Here is a 26,401-nt window from a genome sequence, read left to right as displayed (position 1 = left end):
CTGCAAAGTTCTACAGAATTTGAGGTTGGCTGCAAAAGGGACATAGTACCTTTAAAGGGAATCTTGATAAAGTATACTTTAGAACGCCTGAGAGAGTCCCCTCTCCCCTAAGAAATCTTTACTTCTGACCTGTCATTCTCTTTCAAAAATATCCATTTAAATATGAATTGAATCTATTCAAATTTTTGACTAGGCAAAATGAAAAGATTACATAAATTTTGGAATACCCTCTATTTGTTTACAGTACGAACTTACGATATTAAACATGTTAAAGGTAATTAAAATTATAGTCAAATTGACGAGTTCGGGTTCAACATTATTGAGCTGTTCTGATCAAAAAAATGACGGGAAAGTGTCTTACACAAATATTCATAGACTCTATATAGCATATATATTACATTATATAGGTTCAATTCTGTTGCAAAAGTCAGGCCAAGGATGGCGTATGAAACTTAAGAACATGCCCCGTTCATTTAAGTATGGGTGTTTCGTTGTTTTTATTTGAAACTATATTAGGATATTTTTTGCAGCCGATGGACATTGTTTTATCGAAGAATTTACTATTTGGGAGTCGACGGATAATTTTTTTATGAAATATATGATATGAGTCACTATGTAATGCACTCCCTCAAAGAAAGTTTATAGACAGACAGTAAAAGAAGAAAAAAAGAAAGACACTCCAGATCGGAAGGTCAATAGTAGCCAAAACTATATTCAACATTATGGAAAAGAAATAGGTCTAATATTCTCAAATACATGTAATAGACGAGGTTATTAACCATCAAGGTACATTTCATTATCATGATTATTTTAATGAAATATAAAAATAATCAATCACTGTCAATATCATTTATGAACATACAATATTCCCCCTCATATTTGGTGCTTTTTCTGTGCGTGCTGAGAAATAAGCAAGAGCAAGAGAGAGAGAAAGAGAGAGAGAGAGAGAGAGAGAGAGAGAGAGTAACTAAGAGGGTATCATTACAATGATCTTCCTATTTTTTCAATATCCTCCCTGCTAGTCGACTTATCAAGATAATGAAATGGGAGCGCGTTTTCGACTAATGTTTATGTTTCATATTGACCCACCCTCATCCACTGCATGACCAAGCCCAAAAAACAAAAACAAACAAACAAACAAACATACACACAACAACAAACCCCTACAAAAAAATCTACACACGTTTTATATTTTTAAAAGCTGTATTTATTATACACACATACAGATATTAAATAACAGGCTTTGGTTTCTTACAATTGTTTCATAAATATAAATACTATTTCAATTGTGACACTTTGGGATTAACTATAGGAAGACCTTTAGATCATCTTTTCTTACCATCAACTTTTAATACAAAGTACGAGCTACTCCAACAAATGTTTAGTATTTAAAAAAATAATAAACTGAAAGAAACATTTCTCGCATGCAAGTCTTAGAAACACATGCCATCCTCTTTTTTAAATGAAATTGATGCAATTGTTGAATTGCAGATCACCAGACCAAATACAACGGGAATGTAAATATTTCTACATATGATGAACAAATATAGTGTACTGCAAATAAAGAATGAAATAGAAACTGCTGTATTACAAACTTAAACCATGCCAAAAGCATATCAGTGGGCGCTAAATCATTATGTAACATAAACCCATAAATACAAAACACTCTTCAAAAGATATATTTTATTCCTTGATAATCAATATCAAATTTCCAACATGCATAAAACAAAAATATTGAACACAATATTGCAAAAAGCACGGCAAGATAAATCACATCAATAAATGTATCATGCCTTGCCAACTTGTATTACCTGTAGCTACCCCCGTAAGTTCTAAAATATCTTAAGTTTAAATCATTCATTAGAAAACTGACTCTGTAATATTTTACCCTTATAAAGAATGTCACTTTTAATATATGTTGTATGTGAGTATGGGTTCACTTCTGATAACTGCATAACTCTTTTTTTTGCAATATTTACGCAATAAGCAAAACATTGCCATTTTCTTTTTCAACTCTATTTATGTATTGCTAGTAGAAAATTCAAAAATTACATAAACTCATTGAAATGCCATAAATAGTTTTCTGTATCATAATAATGAACATACAGCAGTTATTATTGTATGAAATAAAAAATGAGTTGTGCTACAATTTAAACAAATGAAACATCAATTAAAGATATAAATTATTTTCATATTAACACCTTGCTTAATTAATAACCACAAATTCATACTGAAAAGACAAGAAACCGTATTTTGAAGAAAATAAATGTTTTACATGCTCATGAAATACACAAGTATTTATAGACACAAGCTTTCATCAGAACAATCATTATTAGTACTTGTCAATTCCATAAAGCGTTCACATTGCACATCAGATCAATTTGCTGTTTCAGACAAAAAGTTTGAATCCAATAAATAAAGTGCAGTATCTTCAAATTACATATATGTATGTGAGGAAGGGCATCCCTTTCTCTATCCTTTCATCCAACAAGACATTTCACTGGACATCTTTCACATAAATATAAAGAAAGTTATAATGTTATTAAAGACTTGTATATCCAAGAAACTTGGCTCAGGAAATTAAATGAATGCATCATCATCTTATCACCTTTATTTTTGTACTGGTACTCTGATATCACACATGCACCCCATACTAAGCAGTGGGTCTGATGTTTTACATTTCAGTGAAAGCTTGGCTCGCGAGATAATTTGGGGTTAGAAGCAGCACTATCTTCAGACAGACTTATAACATTGTTGTACTGGTACTCTTTAAACAAATATTTCAGCACTGCAAGTGCTTAGATACCAGTAATATCTTTATATGCCTGACTGTTCATGGCAGACTCAACAGAAAGTATGTAACCTTTTTGCACATTTGCTGGGTCTCATTTACAATTTAATCTAATTAAACCCTCTCATTGCGGCAATTACAATTTATGTAGCTAGAGATCAACAGAGAAATGTGTTATAAGAAAAGATTTGTAGGCATACTTAATGGGTAAATAAAGGCTTTGCATGGATAGTCTTTTTCAGTAATTCTCTATATTAGAATCTTGTTACAACACAGTGTAGACAAACTTCAGAGTCCCAGTCTTGCAAGTTCCACTTCCATTTTCAGAGTTTTAAAGTTTTAATATAATGATAATGTTTTTATGTTTACCTGACAACTATAACGAAAGTATGCATACTGGTATGCTTGTAGATAAGTAGCCAGGGCACCCAAAGTCCTATGAAAGGGACTATTTTATGCAGGATTACATTAAATGGTATGATGCCAGTTCTATCTTCATGAGCTGCAAAATAGAGACAGAATATAGTGTTTATTTCAAAAGTGATATTTGCAAGAGAGATGCTGTTACTTTTTATATATATTGCCTAATTTCCTCAATACTGGGCGGCAATGAGCTCGGATGGTTGTATATGGAGCACAGCCATGCAAGAATGACACAATGTGTACACAAAGGAATTAAAGGCTGGGGTTCCTAAAGGGATTTGGCAGCATTTATGCATGACACCCTATCTCTTGCAATTTATGAGAATATAAGTACAGAAATGTATCAATTATACTTTCTTTGGTAAATTTCATCAAGTTTGGCATGATCATCTTGCCAAATTCACAACCTAACAAGAAGCCGATACACATTATCCTAGAATGATAAAGGTAATACTGTAAGTCTTCATTCTGCCAATATGGGCAATACTGAACTCAATATCCAAACAATATTGGAATAGTCTCTGACTCATCCAATTTTTGTTAGCATAGTTTCTAGAATATTTCCTTTATCAACCAAAAAACCATTGAATATCATATGAAGAGTATCCCTTGATGTCATTTGGGTAGCTCCCTTGTTGTAAGCATTCCATTCAATCCAACAAATTAGAACAACCTTCAAGCAGTACTCGTGTTCAAGGTTTGAGCTTGGAATGCATCAGAGAATAAGTTAAAAAGTTGCTCAATATTTTATCCTAATTGATGTTAATGCTAGGAAGCGGTGTCCCCTCAAATATGCCAGCCTTTTCCGGTATGGTGTTCAAATACTGTGTTTACGATGCAAAGTTCTTGACATATTTGATTTACAATGCTTAACGTGGCTGTTGCTTTGATCTACCCAAATCCACCTTGCTACCATCTGGATTTTTAGACAACACTACTTCCTTTCTCTGAAAGTCCCCCTCCAGTTTCACGCCATGCTCTAATGGTCATGAATTCCCTCTTTCCAAGCAGGTTTCTGGTAATATAACAATTCTTACATTGCACAAAAAGTAAGACCAATTCCTATCATGATGCAGTCAACATATGAAAGCTCCTTTTTAAGATGAACTTTGCTCTCAGTTTTTTTTCTCATTGCGTACTATGATTTTGCATAAACTTGAATAAGGCATAGATTTCTTTAGTGAGATAGTGGCAAATGACTTTAAAAATGTCCCTACGCTCAAATATTTTGCACAATGCTGAATGAAGCATACATATACTTTGTGAGCTCGTGGAATATTACAAAAATAATCCCTCAACTCACATATTTTGAACAACCTAAATGAGGCAAATATATATTTTAATAGTGAGCTGTTGGAAAATGATTGAAATAATCCCTCAGCTCAAACATTTTGCACAAGATGAATGACCCTAAGCTCTATGACTTTGCACACAATTAAATGAGGCATATATCTACTTTGTAAGCTAGTTAGAATGAAAGAAATCATCTCTCAGCTCACAGACTTTGCACAACCTTGAATGAAGACATAGATAGAGTTAGTGGAACATGACAGAGAGAGGATCCTGTTCATCAAGAGATGCAATGTGCCTCAGGATGTCCTTCTTGGTGATGATACCCAGCAATCGCCTAATCAGAGATAATAATAATAATAATAATAATAATAATAGTGGCTACTTGTATAGCGTACAGGTCCACCTTTCGGTACTCATGGTGCTTAGAGAAAATACATAACAAACATAAGAAAGAAAAGAAAAAAACGAAATTTGAAATTCTCCTAGACATAGTAAATTAGATATTGCAATAATTACAACGAAAAAAAAAGAAGTTTCAGTTGTGATTTGAATGACGCAAGACTTGCAAGAGAAAAGAATCTTGGATACAATTGAACTGCATGACTTGATTTGACCTTAGAATATCATGCATTTTCCATAAACAGCAGCCCTAAGCTAGCTTGAGCTTAGTAAAAAAAAAATAGGTTAAGGGAATGTGTCTTCGTCATCAAGTTTCTGAACAACTGTCATTGATAAACTTTCCAAAAGTTAACACGTGGTCCTATAATGCTTGTCAGACTGTTGTTTGGGGCATATGGTTCATTCCATGGAAATAAACTTCGTAATGAGGGTACTTTTTTCTGTTACAAGAAGAAAAATGAAGTCATTGTTAATCCAAAGGCACTTATCCCTGACCATGAAGGGGTCAATATTTAGGTGGGTTAAGAAGTGATTTTTTGGGAAGGTGATTGTGTTTACTTACCCATTGTGTGTGACCAATGTCTGTCTGAGACCCAGCTTTCTAAACATATCCACCACTGTACTCATAGGAGTCTGATCTGTGATCTGACAAGGACACTGTGGGGAATAAAAACACCGCAAATGAACAGTAAAATGCGAACTGTCTTGAAGAATTTATTATAAGTAACAATGCTCTGAATTTTTTTAAAGTTCCCCCTGTATCATGTACATATCTTTCTATAAAAGGCTGAATAAGAGAGCACTTTGCTGTTTGGAAGTTCGTTATTACATGCAAATAAAATGGTTTGAAAAGCAGAGGGTCCCTCGTTAAAGGTTAAGTATACACTCCGTTATAAAGAAAGCTACCCAAATCAACACAAGCATACAAGTGTATGAAAGTACTTCTATGATAACATGTTTACTCTTATCAAACAGTGCTTTTCTTGCCATTATGTTGCCTCGTTCTTGACTAAGCCGCCAAAGCTAATGGTGCACATCTATTGGAAAAATCATCAGATTAAACAAACCCATGTTAAGTTTGATAATACCTAGCTACCTAAATTTTATTCTTTCCATGACTGAGAGTTGAATATTTAAATATCATGGGCATTGATGATGCTAAGCCTAGCTACCTGATTAAGTATGTGCGTGATCGTCAAACCGGCGGGTCTATCAGGGGTTGTGAACTTTGGCATAGAATGAGTGAAATACACAGTAGATTGGCTGACTACACCTTCTCCTTTCTTCCTTGCTTGTCCTAAAGATATTGAAAGAGAGAGAGAGAGAGAGAGAGAAGAAAAAGAGCTTACAAAATGAATATTGTTCAGTTAGGGCTATTATAGGAGTGTTACTTGGTGAATGAGACATGTAGATAGACCTAACATAGTTCTAATACGGAATACTATGCATCGGAAATGTACCGATGTATTCTCTGGACATGTTCTCCTTCACTTCTCATTTAATCTTTTCTTTTAAAGAATAAAAGAGATTATGTTAAATGCTCTACTCATTAAATCACACCCAGTCTTACTCAGCATAACTTCCGGAAGTGTTAGCACCCGCACTAGTCGACCTCAACCCAGCTTCCGCATCTAAACCGCCAGAAATCTAATTTTCATAGCTGTAAAACTGAAAAATCACTCTAAAGACGAACTTTACGCCGTGAACACCACTCCTGTGTATGAACTGAATACTCACTCAATGCATAGACCAATTCACGTCTATATACCAGTCCCACCAGTCTCTGAGATTCTTTGGATACAATGACAGGGTAAGCGTTGAATGGACAACCAGTCGTCAAGATTTCTACAGATACATAGAAAAAGAAGCCACAAAGCATTAAAACCTTAAGATGGTTAACGATCATGCAAAACATTGGGAAATGAACTGTCTAGAACTTATTTAGAATGATTGATTACATAGTAATAAGAATAACTGTTTACTGTGAGATTCTTTAATCATCAAAATTATTACAAATTGACTGAATCGTGCTGATAATTACTAAATAGTTAAAAGCAACTCACACACATATATGAGAACATGCAACTACATACAAACAAAGCATCACAATAGTTGGAATATGAAGACAATTCAAGAGCAATCTTTTTTAGGTAAGATTGCTAATGTAATAGTAATTTCACACAAAATAAAAACTCAAAAAACTCTTTTTCACCCACTGTTGGACTAATTCAACTTACTTTTTAAACAGTATCAAAATATTTTGTTAAAGAAACTGATTCAAATATACATGTATAAGTGTTTAACAAACAATTTGGGTTCAGTTTTCAAACTTTATTCAAAGACAGACAGAGAGTGAAACTAACCCAAGAGTGGCTTCATGGAAATAGTCAGGGGACAGACAAGATCAAGATGATCAAGTTGAGAGACATACGCACATTTTCAAAAGAGCCTTCTGAATTGACAGCATCCTACACAACACATTGATTCTGTTGACTGGTCATTACTTACCTAAATCTTCTACTGTCATTGCGTCCTGGGTAAGAGCTGCAAGTGGTGGATCTCCTCTCCTACTCAATGATAGATAAAATGATACCTTTTTAATGTTACCCTGTTTATAAAGCAACAGGTAAACTCCTGCACATGCATGGACAAGTTATTAGGAGGTTGGTTCGACACAAAATGGGTATCTGTTTGTTAAATTTGTAATATGTAATTATAAGTGAACTGGTTAACTTTCCCATAAATATTTGTTGTCATTCGCTTATCTACTTTGTCATGATTGTAAAGCGCATAGAGAAATTTTCAATTTATTATGAGCTTAAAGATAAACTCCAGTACTGGTAAAAAAAAAAAACAATTCTCACAGAATCAAACGAAACTTACACTGAATGTTCAAGATTACAAATAAATGACATGTGCCAAACAATTTTGGAAGAAAATGTATACTGGCTGAGTAATGAGCATAGAAAGACAAGGAAATCAAGGTAGTACTAGCCCCGACACCATGTGTGTTGTCCCATATATAGCTTTCTATGTGAGTGCTTGTTACTTAACCAAGACTCGGTCAAATTTATTATGATTTTGATGACACCAGAACCTTGCAGTGCACACCAATACTTACATGCTACATGATCAACTGTTTCTGATGCTTTCACACGTTTTCTTTCACAATGCAATCGCATTACCAGTACTAAAGTTTATCTTTAATAAATATTCTCTATTATTATTATCAATTAAATCTTTCCCTTTACTTTAGTGTCCATCGATGATCATTTACAGAAATAAACATAATATGCAGAAATATGAAATTAATATGGGTATGCAGGGATAAGAAATACACTCACAATACTGTACAATTATTTATACTGTTTCCATGTATCTTTCTAGTGTTTTTTGCCATATTTGTAATAATTATCATGCATACCGGTATGTATTTTGAAACAAAATATTCATGTACCATGTGAATGAAGTTTTATAATAACCATGCAAAGCAGAATTTGACCCATACTTACTGAGGTTTCATCACATCTATGGCTAGTGATGTGTGCATAAAATCCCTCTTACTGTCTAAGAAAGGATAACCATTCAAATGAATATGACCATCATATCTGTTGGAAATTGGATGGTTAAGGATAACATGAATTTGAACATCATAATCTTTCACATTCCATTTGGCAACTTACGTTGCTCCCAACGTTTACTTCACATAAAGTCATCAAGATAATCATAATATCACTATAGAATCACATTCTTGGGAGACGAAATGCACTTTAACGTAACAGTCATTCTCTTCTTCAACTTTCCTCTATCTTTTCTTCTTTTTCACCCTCCCTCCCTCCCTCCATCTGCTTCTAACTATCCTTAAATGTTCTCTCTCTCTCTAGAAACCTAAATCCAATCTATCTTCTTTACTTTTCTCTTTCCTCTTTCTTACTTTCATTCATTTTTCTATCCATATATCCATCCACCCTCTTCTAACTGTCCCTAAATTCTTCTCTCTCTCTCTCTCTCTCTAGAATCCTAAATCCAATCTATTTTCTTTATTTTACTGTCTCCTCTTTCTTACTTTCATTCATCTATCTATCCATTCATCCATCCACCCTCTTCTAACTATCCCTAAATTCTTTTCTCTCTCTCTCTCTAGAATCCTAAATCCAATCTATCTATCTTCTATATTTTCCTCTTTCTTTACTTTTATTCCTCCATCTATCTCTTAAATCTATACCTCCATTTTTTCCTTTTTAATTTTCTTCTAAAGGATACATTCCTTCTTTGCTGAAGGCATCACCGACCCACTTGCTGATCATGACGGCTACCATCAGAGGTACAATGTACACCAGACCACCGGTAAGTTCAAACATGATGACCACCAGAGATACTGTCAAATCAAATCAATGAAAATCAACGAAGTCAAATCAATGGATATAAAATCATATTCATGAAATCTAATATTTGAAGGATTGTTTGATAGCAAGTTTTGAAGGTTTCTTCACATGTGAAAGTACACTGCCACTGTAAACCGCCATGTCTAAAAATTTAAAAAATTTAAAGAAGAAGAAATAAAGGGTGCTGACCATGACAACCACTATCAAGACGACTATGTAGACAAGATCCTTACAGATACCGTCAACATTAAAATGTAACAAATATACAATATCATAACACTTGCTAAATATATCTAACATTTACAGTATTAGGTAGAATGACCAATTATTAAGTTTTTGTATTATGCAAAGGGAATGAAACAATTAATTAATTAACAGGTCAATAGCACGTCAATATTCTATATATATATGAACTGAAAACTTTACAACCACAAAAATATTGGTCACATTGTGTGACAATTTTAGTTTCATTTGTCCTTTTCAATAAGTTTAATATCATGAAATAAACACCATGTATTACAACATTTCAAATGCATTCATTGGAATTTAAAAAAATGCTAGGTTCAGACACACACATTTTCATTTCGCATGTCTTTTCAACAGGTTTCACCTTGAGTAATCTTGTATTTAGTACATTTCACAACATGAGAGTTTGTTATACACATGTTCACACAAGAAAATTGTAAAACAAACAGGGTCATGTTTAATAAAACTTGTTATCAACAAATGAAATTTGCTCTCAGCCAATCAAATGCCACAATTTCAGTAGTTTATTCATAACTGTAAGTATAACTTGTTTTTTATAACAAGTTTAATAAAACAGGGCCCTGATCTATGGATTTATATTGTAACATTTTGTACAATCTTCCAAGTGTGAAAGGGGAGCTTGTATCTTACCCGTCATTCTAGTGACACCACCCAGTGTAGCTGCTGCTCCTACCATAGCATAGAGACCAGGGGTGATGCACTTCCCAATGAACTTACACTCATGAAAGATGTACCAATCAGGGTTTTTACTGCACGGTAAAACAAAACAACAGCAATGTATCAAGAAGAAGGTACACGTAGGTCAAACATTTGCCAGCGCTTTGACAATTCTTAAAGGCATCCTTACGTCGAAAGAAAGCGTACAGAAATTGATCAAAAACTTGTCACTGTGGGTTACATGGGGCTTGCTCCCATACATTGTTTAAGCACCTTACATATGCCCATGTAGTTTAATGAAGTCCATTCCGTGGGTACAAAAATCACTCTGCACGAAAGTGGTGCATGGTGGTCCAGAGGAAATTTGTTAACCCTCCAAGTGGGGATCAATTCTATAAGTATTCCAGGGGGGTGTTTCACAAAGATCCCAAGTCAAACTAAACTCTAAGTTGGACTTTAAAATTATGGAGAGCCATTTGTAGCCTTAAAATAAAATATATTCAGAAGTGAAAAATCAAGTATTTTAGACTTTTTTTATAGATTCCACATCCAGAATGTGAAATCTCCTTGATAATAGAAAACATGAATGATTTGAATCAACATTTTATGCCTTTTAAAATAGCTTTTACAAAATATTTTCAAAGATGCTAACGGCTTTCCATAATTGTTAAGTCCAACTTTGAGATAAGTTCAACTTAGGATCTTTGTGAAACACCCCCAGAGTGAGTTTGGTTCCTGCTACTCACAATGCAATCTGCTCCACCAGGACACCCATGATTCTCCCTACGATAGCTCCCACAGCCATGCTGGGGATGAACAGGCCTGCTGGAACCTACAACAAAATAAATAAAACAATAAATAAATAAAACAGTTAGCATTCATAATCTGTCACTGTAGAGAGAACATCTACATTTGTTCTGAGCTATTCCCCATCAGAGATATTGGGTTAAAATTTTGAGTTGCTCGTGGGTTTTGTGTTGGGTTTAGGATCACAGTTAAGGGTAGGTATTGTGTTGGATCCAAGGTTGTGAAGATAGGAATTCTATTAGTACCACTGTTAGTATAATAGGAGGATTCTTTTAGGGGATTGATTCCTTTAAAAAGAAGACCGGTATACAGTGCCAACTCTTGTCTTAATCACATAATGTTCTTATATCTCTAGAAATGATATTACTAGCTTCAGATGAAATAAGTCAACTCTGACCAAGGCCCTTGCTAACTGTATCCTAGCCTACAGTACAGCAAAGATGATGTCAACCCACATATTAAGTGAAACCTGTTAATAAAGACCACTCAAGGAAGACACAGAAAGTGGTCTTATGATAGGCAGGTAGTCCTTATGTACATGTTCCTTTAGCACAGGCTTCAATAGGAAATGATTTCAAAGGGGAAAAAATAATTCATAGACAGGTGGTCTTTCTGTAGAGGTAGTCCTGAAAGAATGCGTGACTGTATAATGAACTACGGTAAATAAGATTGATGCATGGACTATACCTTGATACCGAATGTGAAGATTGTGAAGATAGCTTTGAATGCTAGAGCTAAAGCAAGAAGCCAGAGTGCATTGAAGACGCCTGGCCCTGCCTCAGCTGAAGGATAGACGGACTGGTCGATCCGGGTGTAATTTCTCTGATAATCACTGTGACGCAGAGAACGGGGAAAAGAGATAAAATGATATGCAATTATACATATGATATAGGACTGAAACAGTAGATGATATATAGTACTGCATGAGAGGAGAGAGAGAGAGAGAGAGAGAGAGAGAGAGAGAGAGAGAGAAAAAAAAATGAATATGGCCATCAAATAAAGAACAATCTCACCAATATTACCCATTATTATCTATATAAGGCTTCCAAGTGGTACAATAAATCAGTGTATTCAATATCGTTAGCGCAGTACCCTGATGACTAACCAATATTGTTTTCGTATTGATCAGTCATCAGTCATCAACTATTGATATCGACATCATATCGATATCACACACAAAAAAAGCCATATTTACTGAGGTAAGTCAAATTTTGTTATTTCGCTAGTCAGAATTTGTGTGATACAAGAATATATTGCTCCCGTTAAAACAATATTAGACTCGTCTTTGACTCGTCCAATATTGTCATAGCTTGAGCAATACATTCTTGCATCACACTCAAAGCCATCCAATATTATATAATCACTTCACACAATCTATTCCATACTGGTTAATTTAAAAAATGTGTACCGGTACTTTTAAATCTGTTGTATCAGACTTACCCCTGTAACTTGGTAATGCTTGAATCTAAAGTTCTTTATAAATTTACATTTTAGATTAAATTTGTTAAAGAATGCGAATAGGGAGACAGGGGGTTGACACTGACAGGAAGACAGAGACAGAGAGATAGATGCAAAAAGACAGACAGGGGCTGACATGGCAAGAGAGGAAAAAAAAGAGAGAGAGAGAGAGAGAAAGACGGGAGAGTGAATAAGAGAAAGTGGAAGAAGAAGATTGAGATATTCAGAGAAAGAGGATGAGAAAGATTGATGAGATGATCAACAGAGACAGATGATGGAAAATACAGAGATAAACGTATCATTGGTGGGAGATAAACCTGGTAACTACAAAATGTTAAAATTCTAGGAGAATGAAAAGAGCAGTAAGAACCTTCTTTTTAATACAGGAAAAATTGTAGTGCATAACATGGGTTTATGAGAACAGCATATTGGTCCTTAGCTACAAGATTACATGGATGAGATAAATACGTTTGTCAGAAATTGAGTTACGAGGTTTTATTACCCCTCCTTTCACAAAGCTAGATAATAAACTAATAATAAAGCTTTAGTTACCATAGTAAATTATCATCTTCTGGTCCACATTCAGAGAAGAGTAGATAGATGAGCTTGCTAGTGTTCATTCTGGTATACTGGTTGGGAAAGCTGATTGCTGCTGTAAGGAATGCGAGTACTATCACCTAGGAAATATAAACATGAGAATAAACATATACATATTAATCTCCAGATATACAGCTTACTAAATTCTCTCAACACTTAGTATACAACATATAAGACTCTCTCAACACTTTATACAACATAAAAGACTCTCTCAACACTTAGTATACTTGACTAAAAATACCTGTTGGTGTTCAAACTGGGTTCTTATTTCATACATTTTGAGTAAAGTATAAGATTTCCTTGCACCCACTTCAAATTGCTAGTCAGATATAAAACTAAACTAACAAATAATATCTGGGAAACATTTAAAACAAAAACAGTAATAATAAAGAGTAGTTCCTCATACTTCTGATTTTTCCTGTGTATCCACACTACCGTGGGAATAATCAATCCATAATGAAACCATTTTGTTCGCCTTGAAGAGGTTATAGTTTCACTCTCTATCCTCTTTTGCTCATCCAAAATACAGAACAATCTCACCAATATTACGCACACACAATTACATAGTGGTTTATCAAAAGAATGTGTTCTTTCAAATCTTTTGTATCAGACCTACCTCTGTGACTGGGTATCGCTTTAATCTAGAGTTCTTCCTAAATTTGCACCATCTCAGATTCAACTTGTTGAAGAATGCACCATAGAGACCCTGGAAAATAGAACAATTATAATATCTTCACAGATATTCAGGCAAAATTCATTTATTTATTTTTATACTTAATATATGTCATTGAAGAAGACAAAAAAAGGACAAAATTAAACTTCAAAACAAATGAAATTGCACAATTTCACCTTTACAACTGAAAAGACTGAATCATACCGTACAAAGAAGATTGATATATTTCTGATTAAAATATGGAATTTTGCAAGGAAAGAAACATGTTAATAAGAAGATAATCTTGCACCATAGAAGAGCATAATCAATCCATGCAAACTCAAAATATTGCTGTATACTGACTATTTTGTTCATATTTCAACAATATAAACTAAATATCACTTCTCATTTAATACAAACTTTCACAAATCTTTTTAAAACTGAAGGGTTTTTTCTCTGTTCACCAAGTTTGATGTTTCATTCATGCATATAAAAACACAGAGAAAAGAATTTCCAATGAGTCTATGAGAATGAGTTAAAGATAAAGTTGCGTTTTGGTCAAGTAATTACATTGTGAAAGAAACGGTGTGGAATCGATCAGAACAGGTTGATCATCTAGCAAATAAGTATTGGTGTGTACTGCAAGGTTCTGGAATCATCAAAATGATAATAAATTTGGCCCAGTCTTGGTAAAGTTACAACCACTGTACACAGAAAGATGTATATGGGGCTACCAGACATGTGGCATAAAAATCTGCCCTGATTGTTATGTTGTTACATGCCATATTTAGAATATAATTTTTTTTGAAGAGCAATGGTTTCAAGGGAACATTTGTTATCTGATGTTCTTCCACACGTGCATAATAACAATAATAAAGCTCAAAAATTATTTTTCACCTCTTCACAGAACTCAACCCTCTCTTTAAATACTTACTCCAAATATCCCTAAAATGATGAAGAAGAAGAGCTCGTACAGAGACCAAGGCAGATCATACTCCACATAGAACATGACCAGATGATCGGTACCGAAGGGGTTGACGCTACGCAGGACGAAGGCAGCTACCAGGGCACAGAAGAAAGATCGCCATAGTGTCTTGAGGGGGAAGTAATAACTTATCTGTAATGAGAAGGCCATTAATGCAGGTGGAATGCAGTTATACTACATGGATGGTAACAGTATTACATCGTTTTGCATAACTTTTGCATGGTGATTCTGTACAAAGAATCATACAGGGCCCCAATTACAAGCAGATTTCTACTTCTAAGGGGTCCTTACCATTATATCGTATATTTTCATTGTAAATTGTTTTATACTGGTTGAATAAAAGAATTGAATTGAATTGAATACTTTGTCTACCATTCCCTTGGATAATAATGTAGGATCTTGTGCTATACTAATTACCATTCGAAACAATTTTGACAGAGGTAACATAGTACGCAATGGAATTACTCAAGAGAATATAGCATTTTGGGGACGACTGTGTGCAATGTGCTCCATACGATTTGTCTTTTTTCCATTTAGTTCATCCAAGAATGAAACATCTCTTGATATGACCACTAGATAATGTTAGTGATACTACAAAGAACATTTTGTACATGGTTGTATCAGGAGATTTCTAATGTTGGGATGAAATGAATGGACAAATGCAATGCACGGAATCGCCCTTTTAGGTCTCAGCAAGCATAACAAACAAAAAATCTCACAGAAAGTTATAGAGACTTTGTGCTTTTTCTCTTTGTGAGGAAGATATTTGTTAAAGGTAAAGACCAGTTATGGTCATGCCATTGCATTGTGAAAGAAACGTTGTGGAATCGATCAGAAAAGGTTGATCATCTAGCATCTAGCATCTGCAAGGTTCTGGAATCATCAAAATGATAAGAAATTTGGCCCATTCTTCGTAAAGTTACAAGCACTATACACAGAAAGATGTATATGGGACTACCCTATATCTCTCACAGACCATGAGAGAAACAAATTTACCAAATATATGAATTAGTAGGCGGTTTCCCGGCAAATTTTTTATCATCATGTATTAGTCAAAACATATTCTTTCACATGATTGGTAATGAGAGCTTCCATTTCATTTTTTGAAATTGGGGCGTTTCCAATACTGGTCTTTACCTTTAATGGTATATGCTAATAATATATAAGAATCACATTGATTCATATTGATATTCTCCCCCCTCTCTCTCTCTCTCTCTCTCTGTATTTCCTTCTCTCTCTCTCTCTCTCTCTCTCTCTCTCTGTATTTCATTCTCTCTCTCTCTCTCTCTCTCTCTCTCTTTGTCTCATCGTCCAATACTAATCTTCTTTTTTTTTAAAGTTTAAAAATAGCCCACTGTCATTTTTAGATGATATACTCAATATTGGAAGTACAAAAAGAATGCTTGTCTCCCCCCCCCCCCCAAGTTGGCTGTTTTGAATGTACCTATTTTAATCCTTTTACCATGCTAGTATTGAATTTTTATGACATAATAGTAAATTTGTAAAAAATAACAGCTCATGTTTTTGTTGTATTTCTGATAACTTATGCAGTGTGTTTATGGTTTTTAGTTACAGAATCAAATTCAATATTGCTAGTTTTTTACATGTATATCTTTAAAAGTGTTATTTATTGTGCCTAACATGTAAACGTGAATATTTCAGCCATGGCTGTCTTTCATGTAAAATTGTATTTGTATGAACCATATTTGTGCTATAATAAAAAAAAATTTTGAATCGAAAATTGAATGAATTGAACTAATCTGTTTACCTCCTCTAAGCTGAATAGGACACCCCCTATAGGAGCACCGAAGGCCACTGAGACACCTGCTGCAGCAGCTGCAGAGAGCACCTAAAGAGGAGAACAATGCTTTGCATTTAACAGAGATTTATTAGAAGCATCTCAAGATCATCACAAATTGCTTGAATCAGTAGATAGAGAAAAGTGAAAAAGAAGAACAGAAGTATTTTGTTCTTACAAGGATCTTGAAATTACAGAATCAGGAAATATTCCCCCTCCCCTTTAAATTAATAGCCATTCACTGTATATCTCTTTTTTCGAAGTTGAAAACACTGAGAAAACATCTTGAATGAAGGGGAAAAAGAGGACATGCAATACATAATTTTATTTCAACGATATAAGTGATAGTTATTTGTTTATACAACATACAAAGTTTGAGTCCTATTCAAAGGATTGGTTTATTGTAGATATGACACTAACAGAGCACAAGTACATTTACTTGGACTCAAACCCAAGCCAACCCATCGACAAGACCATCATTATATCCATTGATCAAAACTGCCTCCACAAAGAAGAGTCAGTGAATTATAGAGAAAGCCTGGAAACAAAGAAAAGTTGAGACTGGACACCGGGGACCCATTTCACAAAACTTGTCATCAGTGACAGATGACAGTTTTTGTTATAAGCTACTAAAATCCTTGCTTCTGATTTGTTATCAGCAGATTTGTCACGGATATTTGTCATTTGTCATTGAAAAAAGGCTTTGTGAAACGCCCACCAGGTGAAAGCAGGGACTTACCCTTGACTTACCTCTCTTTTCTTGGCCTCATTATTGTAGTACTTTGGGAAGAAGTAGGTGAAGATGTTGCCACAGCAGCAAGCGACGTGTACCAGAGGTCCTTCCTTACCTAGACTAAGGCCAGCAGCTACTGCCATCATCATGGTCAGTGTCTTGATCAGCAATGTCCACTTGCCAAGGTAGCCCCGCATGATGAAACCGCTCAGGATCGTTTTGATCTGAAAAAAAAGAGAAACATTCATTCATTCAGACAGGTTAAATTGTTAATAATGTTCTGATCGTTTGCACCAAAGATCTTAACAGATCACATATGGATTGAACAGTTTCCAGAAGAGTATATCCAGAGTTCCCACCAGTCAATAAACAAAATTATAAATCATACAAAGAGTTAGGGACCAAATGAAGAAACAGCAAGGGCAACACAAATTTGAATTCATCAATAACAGTCTGCAAACTGATCATTTTAGCAGAATCATCAATATCATATAATAATAATAGTTTTACTAAACCAATAGATTCAGTGTCAAAATACAAGTTATGCTTCAGTGTAGAAATTACACATAATTATGTATCTTTAAGATATACATATTCTTCTATCGGGGAAACAACTATTAGGAGATCCCAGGATGGATCTTAAAGGGGCTGTAGCATGACGAGACTATGCGTCTTTCGCGATGCCCACTCGGGGAAAATCAAGTATAATATGACTACGGACGACGCGACCGCAGTAGGCCTACATATTTATGTGCGTGCAACCTATCCGAAACAGAAGCGTGAGGAGATCTTTGGTCTGTCTGCGAACGCTAGCACGCGCTGACCCAGTTAATCAAGTCCATTTGTTTACGTGCAGTTGTCCAAAAGAAGACGTAGATGGCGCAACCAGTATTTCCCATACTACACCTCCTTTAATAGTTGCATGTATATGTGTCACGATAAACTCTCTCAATAATAATCGCTATGGGCACACTGAACAGTAGGCACCTACCTCTGGGATTCCAGATCCACAAGCATAAGGTGCAAACATGCGCACCAGCAGGACGGTGATGGTAGCAAGCCCCACGCCCCAGACAACAAACATGAGATAAGCGATGACATACGCCAGGGCATCGTCGGGCGACTTGTGGTGGAAGAGCGCGGACCATGTGACCCACTCGGAGCAGTTGTAGGAGCCAAAGAGGGTGGTGTTCCGGATCCAGCAGCATTCCTCGCGGTTGAGCCAGAAAGCGTTTTTGCAGACACCAAGCTTGAGGTCACTCAACCAACTGGTACCAATGTCAACTATCCCTGCGCAAGCTCCTACGTATCACAACAAACAGAAAAAGAAAAAATAGATTTATTTTGAATGCACTTTAAATACATTTCCTTTAATTTAGAATACACAATGGTGTCGTGGTGGAGTGGATACGTAGCCGGACTGTTGATCACAAGGTCCGCGGTTCGAGTCCCGCCGCGCCACTAATGTCCTTTGGCAAGACATTGATCTACATTTGCCACACTCAACCCAGGTGATGTAAATGGGTACCTGGCAGGAATTAATTCCTTGAAATGCTGGAGCGCTGTATAAACGGCAGCTAGGCTACCGTATTAAAGCCGGGTAATCATAAATTCGCCTCGGAATAGAATTATCTAGATAGACGGCACTATAGAAATGCTCATTATCATTATTATTATTATTAATGGACTAATTTTTTTAAAGACCCTGACCTAAAGAAATCAAAAACATAATTTTAATCACAGAAGCAACATGACTTTACATAAATTAACATGAGTGACCTTTCAATAGGTCATCTTTGAACTTATGACCCCTTTAACAAAGAGCTAATAATCCAAGAATACCTACCTGTGGCTAAGCCAACCAGCAGGACAATGATCCAACCAGACAAACTGAAGACCATGTCCTTGATGGTGCCCCAGCAGGAGTCCTTTCTGTTCTTCTTAAGGTCTTTGCGTTCCTTGCGGTAGCGGGCCGTGTCACGCACCCAGTCAATGGTGTGGAAGTCATCATACTGGCTTATCTCTGCAGAGAGCTTGTCCAGGGACTCTGGAACCACAATGTGAGACATTTTCAGTACAGTTTCAGGCCACTACTGCTCTGAGGTCTTTGATATTGTATGACATTGCCTCTGTACTTCAATAAGGATTTTTTATAAGATATCACAGCCCAATTTTCTATCATCGGATAATCCTGTGAAATACTTGGAGAAACGTTCTTCTAAAACAAAGCTTTCTATTTGCTTCATCGCCTCTCATTCCTCCCGTCAGTGTATTAGTGTTGGACCTCTCTAGAGATACCCATGATTGGCAAAGGTAAAAAGTTGCAAAACAAACTAACCTCCATTAATATTAAACCTCTAATGACTACGACTAGGATTACTAATGACTCACAGCATAATAGCATCCCTTACTAAACCTCTTCAGTACTGGACCATCACTGTGAGATTTCCAAAATGCAACTACTACTACTAGTAATAATAATATGTCCATTTATAGAGTTGCTACTATGTGATCATCTAAATCATACTAACCTCCATTATTATTGGACCTCCCAAGGGATACCCCATGTCTAACAGACATTCTAGTCTAAAGAATAATCAGTGGTGCAAAGCATACTAACCTCCATTATTGTAAGATCTCCCTAGTGAGTGCCTGGGAGACGTCCTAAAAGACGATGTCGTTGCAATGTCGGTCACATCAAGCAACTCCTCATCGTCGGTGTCTCTGTAGGGACTTTGGGAGATGTCCGTCTCCTCTGTACTGCTGTAGCCTTGACCGGATCCTTCCGTGATGAGATGGGTTGTGTCTTCTGTAGCCATGTTATCCAACTCAAACCACCTACAATGTACAGATAAACACATTTTCATTCAGTGATGGTGCATCTGAGGGGGACAGGGTCTTGCGCCCCTCTAAAATTGTGAATAATTTGATAACTTTTTAAAAAATAATTTGCTTGTCAGATTCTATGGATGTAGTTATGGCCCTGAAAAATGTAGCTCAAAGCATCTGCATCGTGTTAGCAGAGATGCCAACCTTCATAAACAAAAAAAAGTATTCTTAAAAGTAAAAAACAGTATTTTTGGAAAAATCTCTCCCCTTAACATATCGCTATCCTGCAGCTGTATTTTTTAACAATTGTCCAAGATTGTCCAAGGCTGGGCACGTACCGGTATGCGATACATAGCGCAGGGCAAATACAAACTGTATACAAATCAAACACGTGGGTTGTTCACAACATGCACTGTTTGGGGCCCCCTATCATCGTACTGTGTGTATCTTTTGAAGACATAGGTGCATAATACACATACGACACAAAGCACATGATCAGAAATTAAGAAAAACATCAATAATATACCGTATATTTATAAAAAATAATTAAAAAATTATAAAAAACGTAACATAAAAATTAAAAAAAGTACTGCCGTAGCAAAAAAACAGAACAGTTGGCATCTCTGTATTAGGAAAAAAAAATTACTCATGGTCCTGGATCTACCGGTAAGTGACACAGGGGACTTGTGCCCCTAAAAATTTGAATAATTTGATAATCTCCCATCCATTTTGTTGGTGTGCTCGCTGTCAGAGATTAAGCGATGTACATGCAATTACCACTCTGAAAATGTGACATACATTTTTCTTTTTTTCTATTTTATTTCATCACAGATTTGCCAGTTGCCACTGCCATTTATTTCAAGCTTCAATACTTGTCATCCATTCACCTTGCACACACACAAAAAAAAAGAACCTTTGAATCAATTTCAGATTTGAAAATATACAAGAACGTGATAACACTATCTTATCATTTTTAAAGACACAAACCAGATCAGAATCCCTCTAGGGACCACCCCTTAACCCATTGACTACTGCATTTCCTCATTCCCATCTAGAATTTAAAACAGGAGCCAACCATTTCCAGTAGTCAATGAGTTAACATCACCATCAATAGGATGCAGGTATAATTCTTAACCTATATGTTAGGCTACATGTATATAGGAAGACCACTGAATTAAACTTTCAGATCAGCAAACATTGTCTGTAATACTTAAAGCCTCGTCACAAATAGGCTGCAAAAACATTCTTTCAAGATTCCTGGCATTGGCATAGAACTTAGAAGGTGAAAACATGATTACAGTATCCAAAATAATTTCACTACTCACTCTTTTTGAAAGCACCAGCATCTCATATTTTCTGCTGCTCTGCCTGACAATAAAATACTAACTAAACTTGTACAAGTATATATGAATATGTATGTACACATGAGTATTTAGCCTCTTCTAATTGTACAGGTACTGCACATTTTGTATCCCTTTTCAGAAACCTCCCAAAACTGAAATTGTATTCAAATAGACTCGACCAGAGACAAGAGTAAAGCATACAGACATATCAGACTTTGGACTTTTGAGTGCTGCAGCGTGACACCGCATCCTTATTTCACATCAAACCAAAGAATACAACCTTTATACATGTATGAAAATTAACAACAAGTAAAAAACATGAGCACAACTATTTTTTTAATAAGCAAACTTGAGGCAACTGCAATAGCCTTGTGCATCACCTATTGAAATGTGAGAACTTAACAATGATGTTGTACGTAATCTGAACATGATTTCTACGGGATGTACAATAGGGTATTGAAATTACCCTTGAGTTGATTTGTCAATACCGGTAGTTAAAAATAGTCGCGATCGTGTTAACAGTAAAAACAAAGCTTTATATTAAGCTAACTGTGTCTGACAGTGAAGTCTAGCAAGTAAACGGTTTCCTTGCATAATTTGAATATTAGGACACTGCTATAAACGTTTAAATTTCATAGAGTGGACATACATGACATATTCATAATTCCTGCAAAGTTCTACAGAATTTGATGTTGGCTGCAAAAGGGACATAGTATCTTGTAAAAATTGTATGTAAAGCGTGATACCAACAGACTGTATGAAATTTTCTCACTTTTCAAGGATCACTAATTTTGATAGAGCTATGAGCTCTCAAGCACAAAGTGTCAACTTGTGTTTGTAAATTACTTTTTCTTCAGTTGTAGCATGTTCCAAGACATCAATTTTTGAGATAGTGATATCTCTGGAAGTCATTGATGATCTAAATAATTTATGTAGAATATAACTAAAAATGATGGATGGAATACATGTACATATCTCACGTTCCAAAATAATTGTATTTACAAAAATGTCAGAATTGAACTATAGTCTTCTTCTTCTTCTTCCCGATGAGCAACAGTAATCAACAAGCTGATTATTCAGTCATTTCTAAAGTTCTAAACCGTAGACAGTAGCACTCATCAGACTCAAGAGTATTACTATACTTTGTGTGTAATAGAAAATTTTAAGATACATACTTCAAATACGATAATGGCAATTATTTTAGTGTACCGTACCAAGGCGCACACCAAGATTCACTGAATTCAGCAAACTCCATGCATGTGCCTTACTATACTTAACTAATCACTATTATCGTAAAGAGAGTATCAATTTAACAATACAAAACAGATTTTTTTTTGTTTTTGTGTGTACACTGCATCACCGCGTGTATTTGCATTTCCGGCAGAACCAACATTGCAAACTCGAGAGAGAGAGAGAGAGAGAGAGAGAGAGAGAGAGAGAGAGAGGTCAGAGGTTTTTTTAATGTAAATGGCATGTAATTGGCTCATTACCATCAGTAACATATGGAAGGTAACCAAAATGATATCACTCCTGTATCAAATTTTCAAATTTTTAGTTAAATTTACCTTTATCGATTTCAAAGTGCCTTGTAGAACTTGTATGAGAAGAAAGAAGAGTCCACTAGCGAACTCTGAAGCCAGTGTGTAACACACATAGCAGCGTTACTAACCTGGCTGTGTATAAAGTTGGGCAACACTGTACTGCAGTACATTCACGCAACATTTTGTAAAACTTGCTGTATGATACTTTTAAATGGTTTGATGAACAATTTAATGAATCAATGATAATGATGATGATCATCATCATCATCTATACGGGATTGTAGGATATCCTGTAGGTCTCCCGGTCAGTTTACTTGGTACATTAGTAAAGGTCTATAAATCAGTGCATGCGTGGACGTCAGACTATGCTATTTAATACAAAGTGTTTGTCTGACCAAAAAAGAATACACGCTGTGTTTAAATGAATTGATTTTGGTAGCAGTTACTAGAGACACTGGTAAACTGTTCCAAGACTGGATGACCTGTTTGCTAAAAAACGTTACTCCTGACATGCAATCGACAGCGAGTAGTGAATAACTTCAATGAATGGCCTCTTGTTCTCTAATTCTGTGATTTCACAAAAAAGCATTCTGGATCGAGTCTATCTATACCATGAAATATCTTGAAAACCTGGATCATGTCCCCTCTTTCCCTCTGGTAATGTAAAGAGTAGAGATTGAGCCATTTAAGCCTTTTGCTGTAAGATAGGGCACTGAAACCTGGCAACAGTCTCGTCGCTCTACAAATAAGTAAAGAATGGAACTTACAAGTTTCGGTGATGAACATTTCCTTGGTTTTGCAGATATTTAAGCCTAATTTTGCCGATAGGGGCAACTATGTTCCACCATTTTCTAATTTGATGACGTTTTTTTTCAAAATGAAGGGAGACCTCAATGCCTGATTACTTAGTACATGGTATGTTGTTTATCGTTGCTAACATAGGTCAGCGGCAGGCTATCTGTGCATGCAAGATAGACAGCCATCCCTTTGATATTGCACAACTGCTTTAAATGACGTCACTGGTAGAGTGTCCACAACGCATGTTTTTTTATTTTATCAATATACGGTGGTGGTTGAGAAGGAATTAAGCAGTCGTCTCTCGAAAAGGAGGGGAAAAAAGGGTTTTAATGTATTTTACTGGTATAAAAGTTTTAAAAATTGATCGTTTGATCAACACATGTCTGCATGTATGAGGTCCATCCCGTTTTAATGGTTAGACTTCATGCATTGTAGGACTACCCCAGGGCACTCTCATTCACAAGAAATGACAGATTTTAAGAAAAAGTCAAAACCTGTGAACCTGAAATGTACCCATTTATTGGTTTTTGTGCGATCAGTGCTTGAAAAACACCCCTTTTTAAGAAAAACTTTGACGCCGCGGCGGCGCCGTATATCTTGCAGCGGTGGTTTAAACTCTCGCTGCGCATGACGTCATCTAAATCTCATCCCTTCTAGTCTACGCCGAAGGCAAAATGATTATAACAGAAAAACATGTCATTACTCATTACGAACTCGTAGCTTGTGCACAGATTTTTATCATGGATGTCGATTTTGACCCATTATTTCCTAAAAATGGACCATTAAACGGATTATTTCAGTCAAGTTGGCAAGTGGAACCAAAGTAGTTCAGCCTATACCGGTAGGCCTACCTAATTTACAATATAAAATGCAGCGGATATGGATCCTGTGAACGTGAAAGGAGTAATTCGGGGATAAGTTTTGCAAGTTTGGTGCACCGATTTACACACCTAACCCACACCTTTGCCGGTATGGTCGGCTTCCGTCTCTAAAGAGAGAGCCGACCCTACCCAAATAAGAGGCTTAATGAACGAAAGAGACGGAAAATTCGGTCTAGACTAGGAGTGGTAGCCCTAGACCTTTTATTTTTTAATTAACAATAACCATGATAACATTAACAGCTCTCCACATTTTCCTGTTGAAATCATGTGATCAAATCATTTGAATTTAAATTTAAAAGCAACTAGATCTAGGCCTACGGAATAAATTGAACAAACTAAAACAAAATATTCTCTCTACTACTGAATTAATCATACATGTCTACCTAACTGAATATATAATTTGAATTTTGAAAACAAAGTGCATATCAAAACAGCAGATAACACAGTAACAGCTCGTTCACATCAGAAAAGTAAACCTGTGGGACTACACTACGAAACAATTAGTCTCTCTTTGAATGCATTTTAATAAAATGGTACAAAATAATGCAAGTTTTACATACCGATGAGAATCAGAATTAGACTGTGAATTTTCACCTTTCTTTCTGCTTCTATGCCTCTCATAAAAGGCACTCATTTATAAATAGCCCGATGATATTTTCGTCTACTCCGTGAAGACTGTGAGTGAGTGAGACCTATGACGTAATCTGCTCAAATTACCACGACGCGATCCGCGACGTCACGCTTTCAGCTCTCGATCCAGTCTCGACTTCATTCTCCACTTTTATTTTCCTCTCAACAATTCTCCTCAAAACGATGGCATTACCGAGAGGGCTGGAGGAAGTAAAGGCACCCATAAAAATTGTTGCCACAACTGGTTTTAACACCTCGCTGTTTATAGGGCGGCATCGTTATGCAGCATATCCAGGGGCGTAGACAACGGGGGGGATGAGGGGGATGCATCCCCCCCGCCTCACAAGGTGGGGGGGATGGCATGTACAATCATCCCCCCCAGGTTTTGGGGAATGATATTTGCTTACTTAATAAGTCATAATGATGATAATAATAGTAATAATAATAATGATAACAATTATAATATTAATAATAATAATTATTATGATGATGATAATAATAATCCTCATCATTATTGTAATTGTGTTTATTGTTATTAGCCGCATTCACACGGTTAAAGCCAATTCAGACGGTAAAAAAAAGAAAATCTTACAAGTATTTTGTGGTTATCTTGTGGTTTGGAAACCACAAGATAACCACAAAATTAAACAGGCGCGGATCTACGGGGGGGGGGGGGGTTTAGTGGGTTTAAACCCCCCCCCCTTGGGCGGCCCAAAAAAACAAACAAACAAAAAAAAGGGGGGGGGGAAAAAGAAGAAAAAAAAAGAAAAAAAGAAAGAAAAAAAGAACGCACGCTGGAAAGAAACCCTTTCAAGTATTGTGAGAAGATATTCAACTCATCTGGTAACTTAACCAAACACATGATAACTCTGGATGTAACTGTGTATTTAACTGTTACTCGATTTAAAAAGACGTTATCATGCACTGCTTTTTATAGTCTCCATTGTGTTAATAGATGCCAGGAAAACATCACTTACGGGGTTCAAATAAACACCCCCCAAAAAATCGGCTCGCCGCTTTGCGGCTCGCGGACGATGCTCCGCATCGTCATTATTTTGGTCAACCCCCCCCCCCTTAGCAAAAAGCTAGATTCGCCCCTGAGTCATCCCCCCCAGGTGTACGAACCTGTCTACG

The 26,401-nt window shown here is 35.9% G+C and overlaps 1 protein-coding gene across 3 annotated transcripts; it reads right to left on the bottom strand.

The window, feature by feature from the left end:
• Positions 1-1,189: 1,189 nt before the first annotated feature.
• LOC587217 (H(+)/Cl(-) exchange transporter 3) lies at positions 1,190-25,361 on the bottom strand. 3 transcript variants are annotated; one of them, XM_030980670.1, is made up of 19 exons: positions 25,198-25,361; positions 19,866-20,083; positions 19,092-19,292; positions 18,237-18,547; positions 17,263-17,469; positions 16,483-16,563; positions 14,664-14,846; positions 13,694-13,783; positions 13,033-13,157; positions 11,710-11,854; positions 10,962-11,047; positions 10,189-10,307; positions 9,170-9,284; positions 8,419-8,514; positions 7,415-7,473; positions 6,644-6,751; positions 6,079-6,203; positions 5,469-5,563; positions 1,190-4,841 (listed from the first exon to the last, which is right to left on the bottom strand). In XM_030980670.1, the coding sequence occupies exons 1-19, from the start codon at positions 25,269-25,271 to the stop codon at positions 4,751-4,753; spliced, it is 2,529 nt and encodes an 842-aa protein (XP_030836530.1). In that variant the 5' UTR covers positions 25,272-25,361; the 3' UTR covers positions 1,190-4,750. The 3 variants fall into 3 exon arrangements, with proteins under 3 accessions (XP_030836530.1, XP_030836531.1, XP_792053.3); XM_030980671.1 differs by having other exon boundaries at positions 25,232-25,352; XM_786960.5 differs by lacking the exon at positions 25,198-25,361 and adding an exon at positions 21,400-21,451.
• Between the last annotated feature and the right edge of the window lie 1,040 nt (positions 25,362-26,401).

Source organism: Strongylocentrotus purpuratus, unplaced genomic scaffold (assembly GCF_000002235.5).
Source record: "Strongylocentrotus purpuratus isolate Spur 01 unplaced genomic scaffold, Spur_5.0 spur5_scaffold_11, whole genome shotgun sequence".
Taxonomy (NCBI): domain Eukaryota; kingdom Metazoa; phylum Echinodermata; class Echinoidea; order Camarodonta; family Strongylocentrotidae; genus Strongylocentrotus; species Strongylocentrotus purpuratus.
This window is presented reverse-complemented; position numbering and strand designations above follow the sequence as displayed.

What these genes read in the sequence shown, in the direction of transcription:
- LOC587217 (XM_030980670.1), bottom strand. Translation starts at nt 25,271, where the DNA reads ATGAGTGCCTTTTATGAGAGGCATAGAAGCAGAAAGAAAGGTGAAAAT. An exon ending in GAGATCTTACAATAATGGAG is followed by an intron (nt 19,293 to 19,865) that starts GTTAGTATGCTT and finishes TTGTGGTTCCAG; the next exon opens with AGTCCCTGGACAAGCTCTCT. An exon ending in TGAATTGGTCTATGCATTGA is followed by an intron (nt 6,204 to 6,643) that starts GTGAGTATTCAG and finishes CAATATCTTTAG; the next exon opens with GACAAGCAAGGAAGAAAGGA.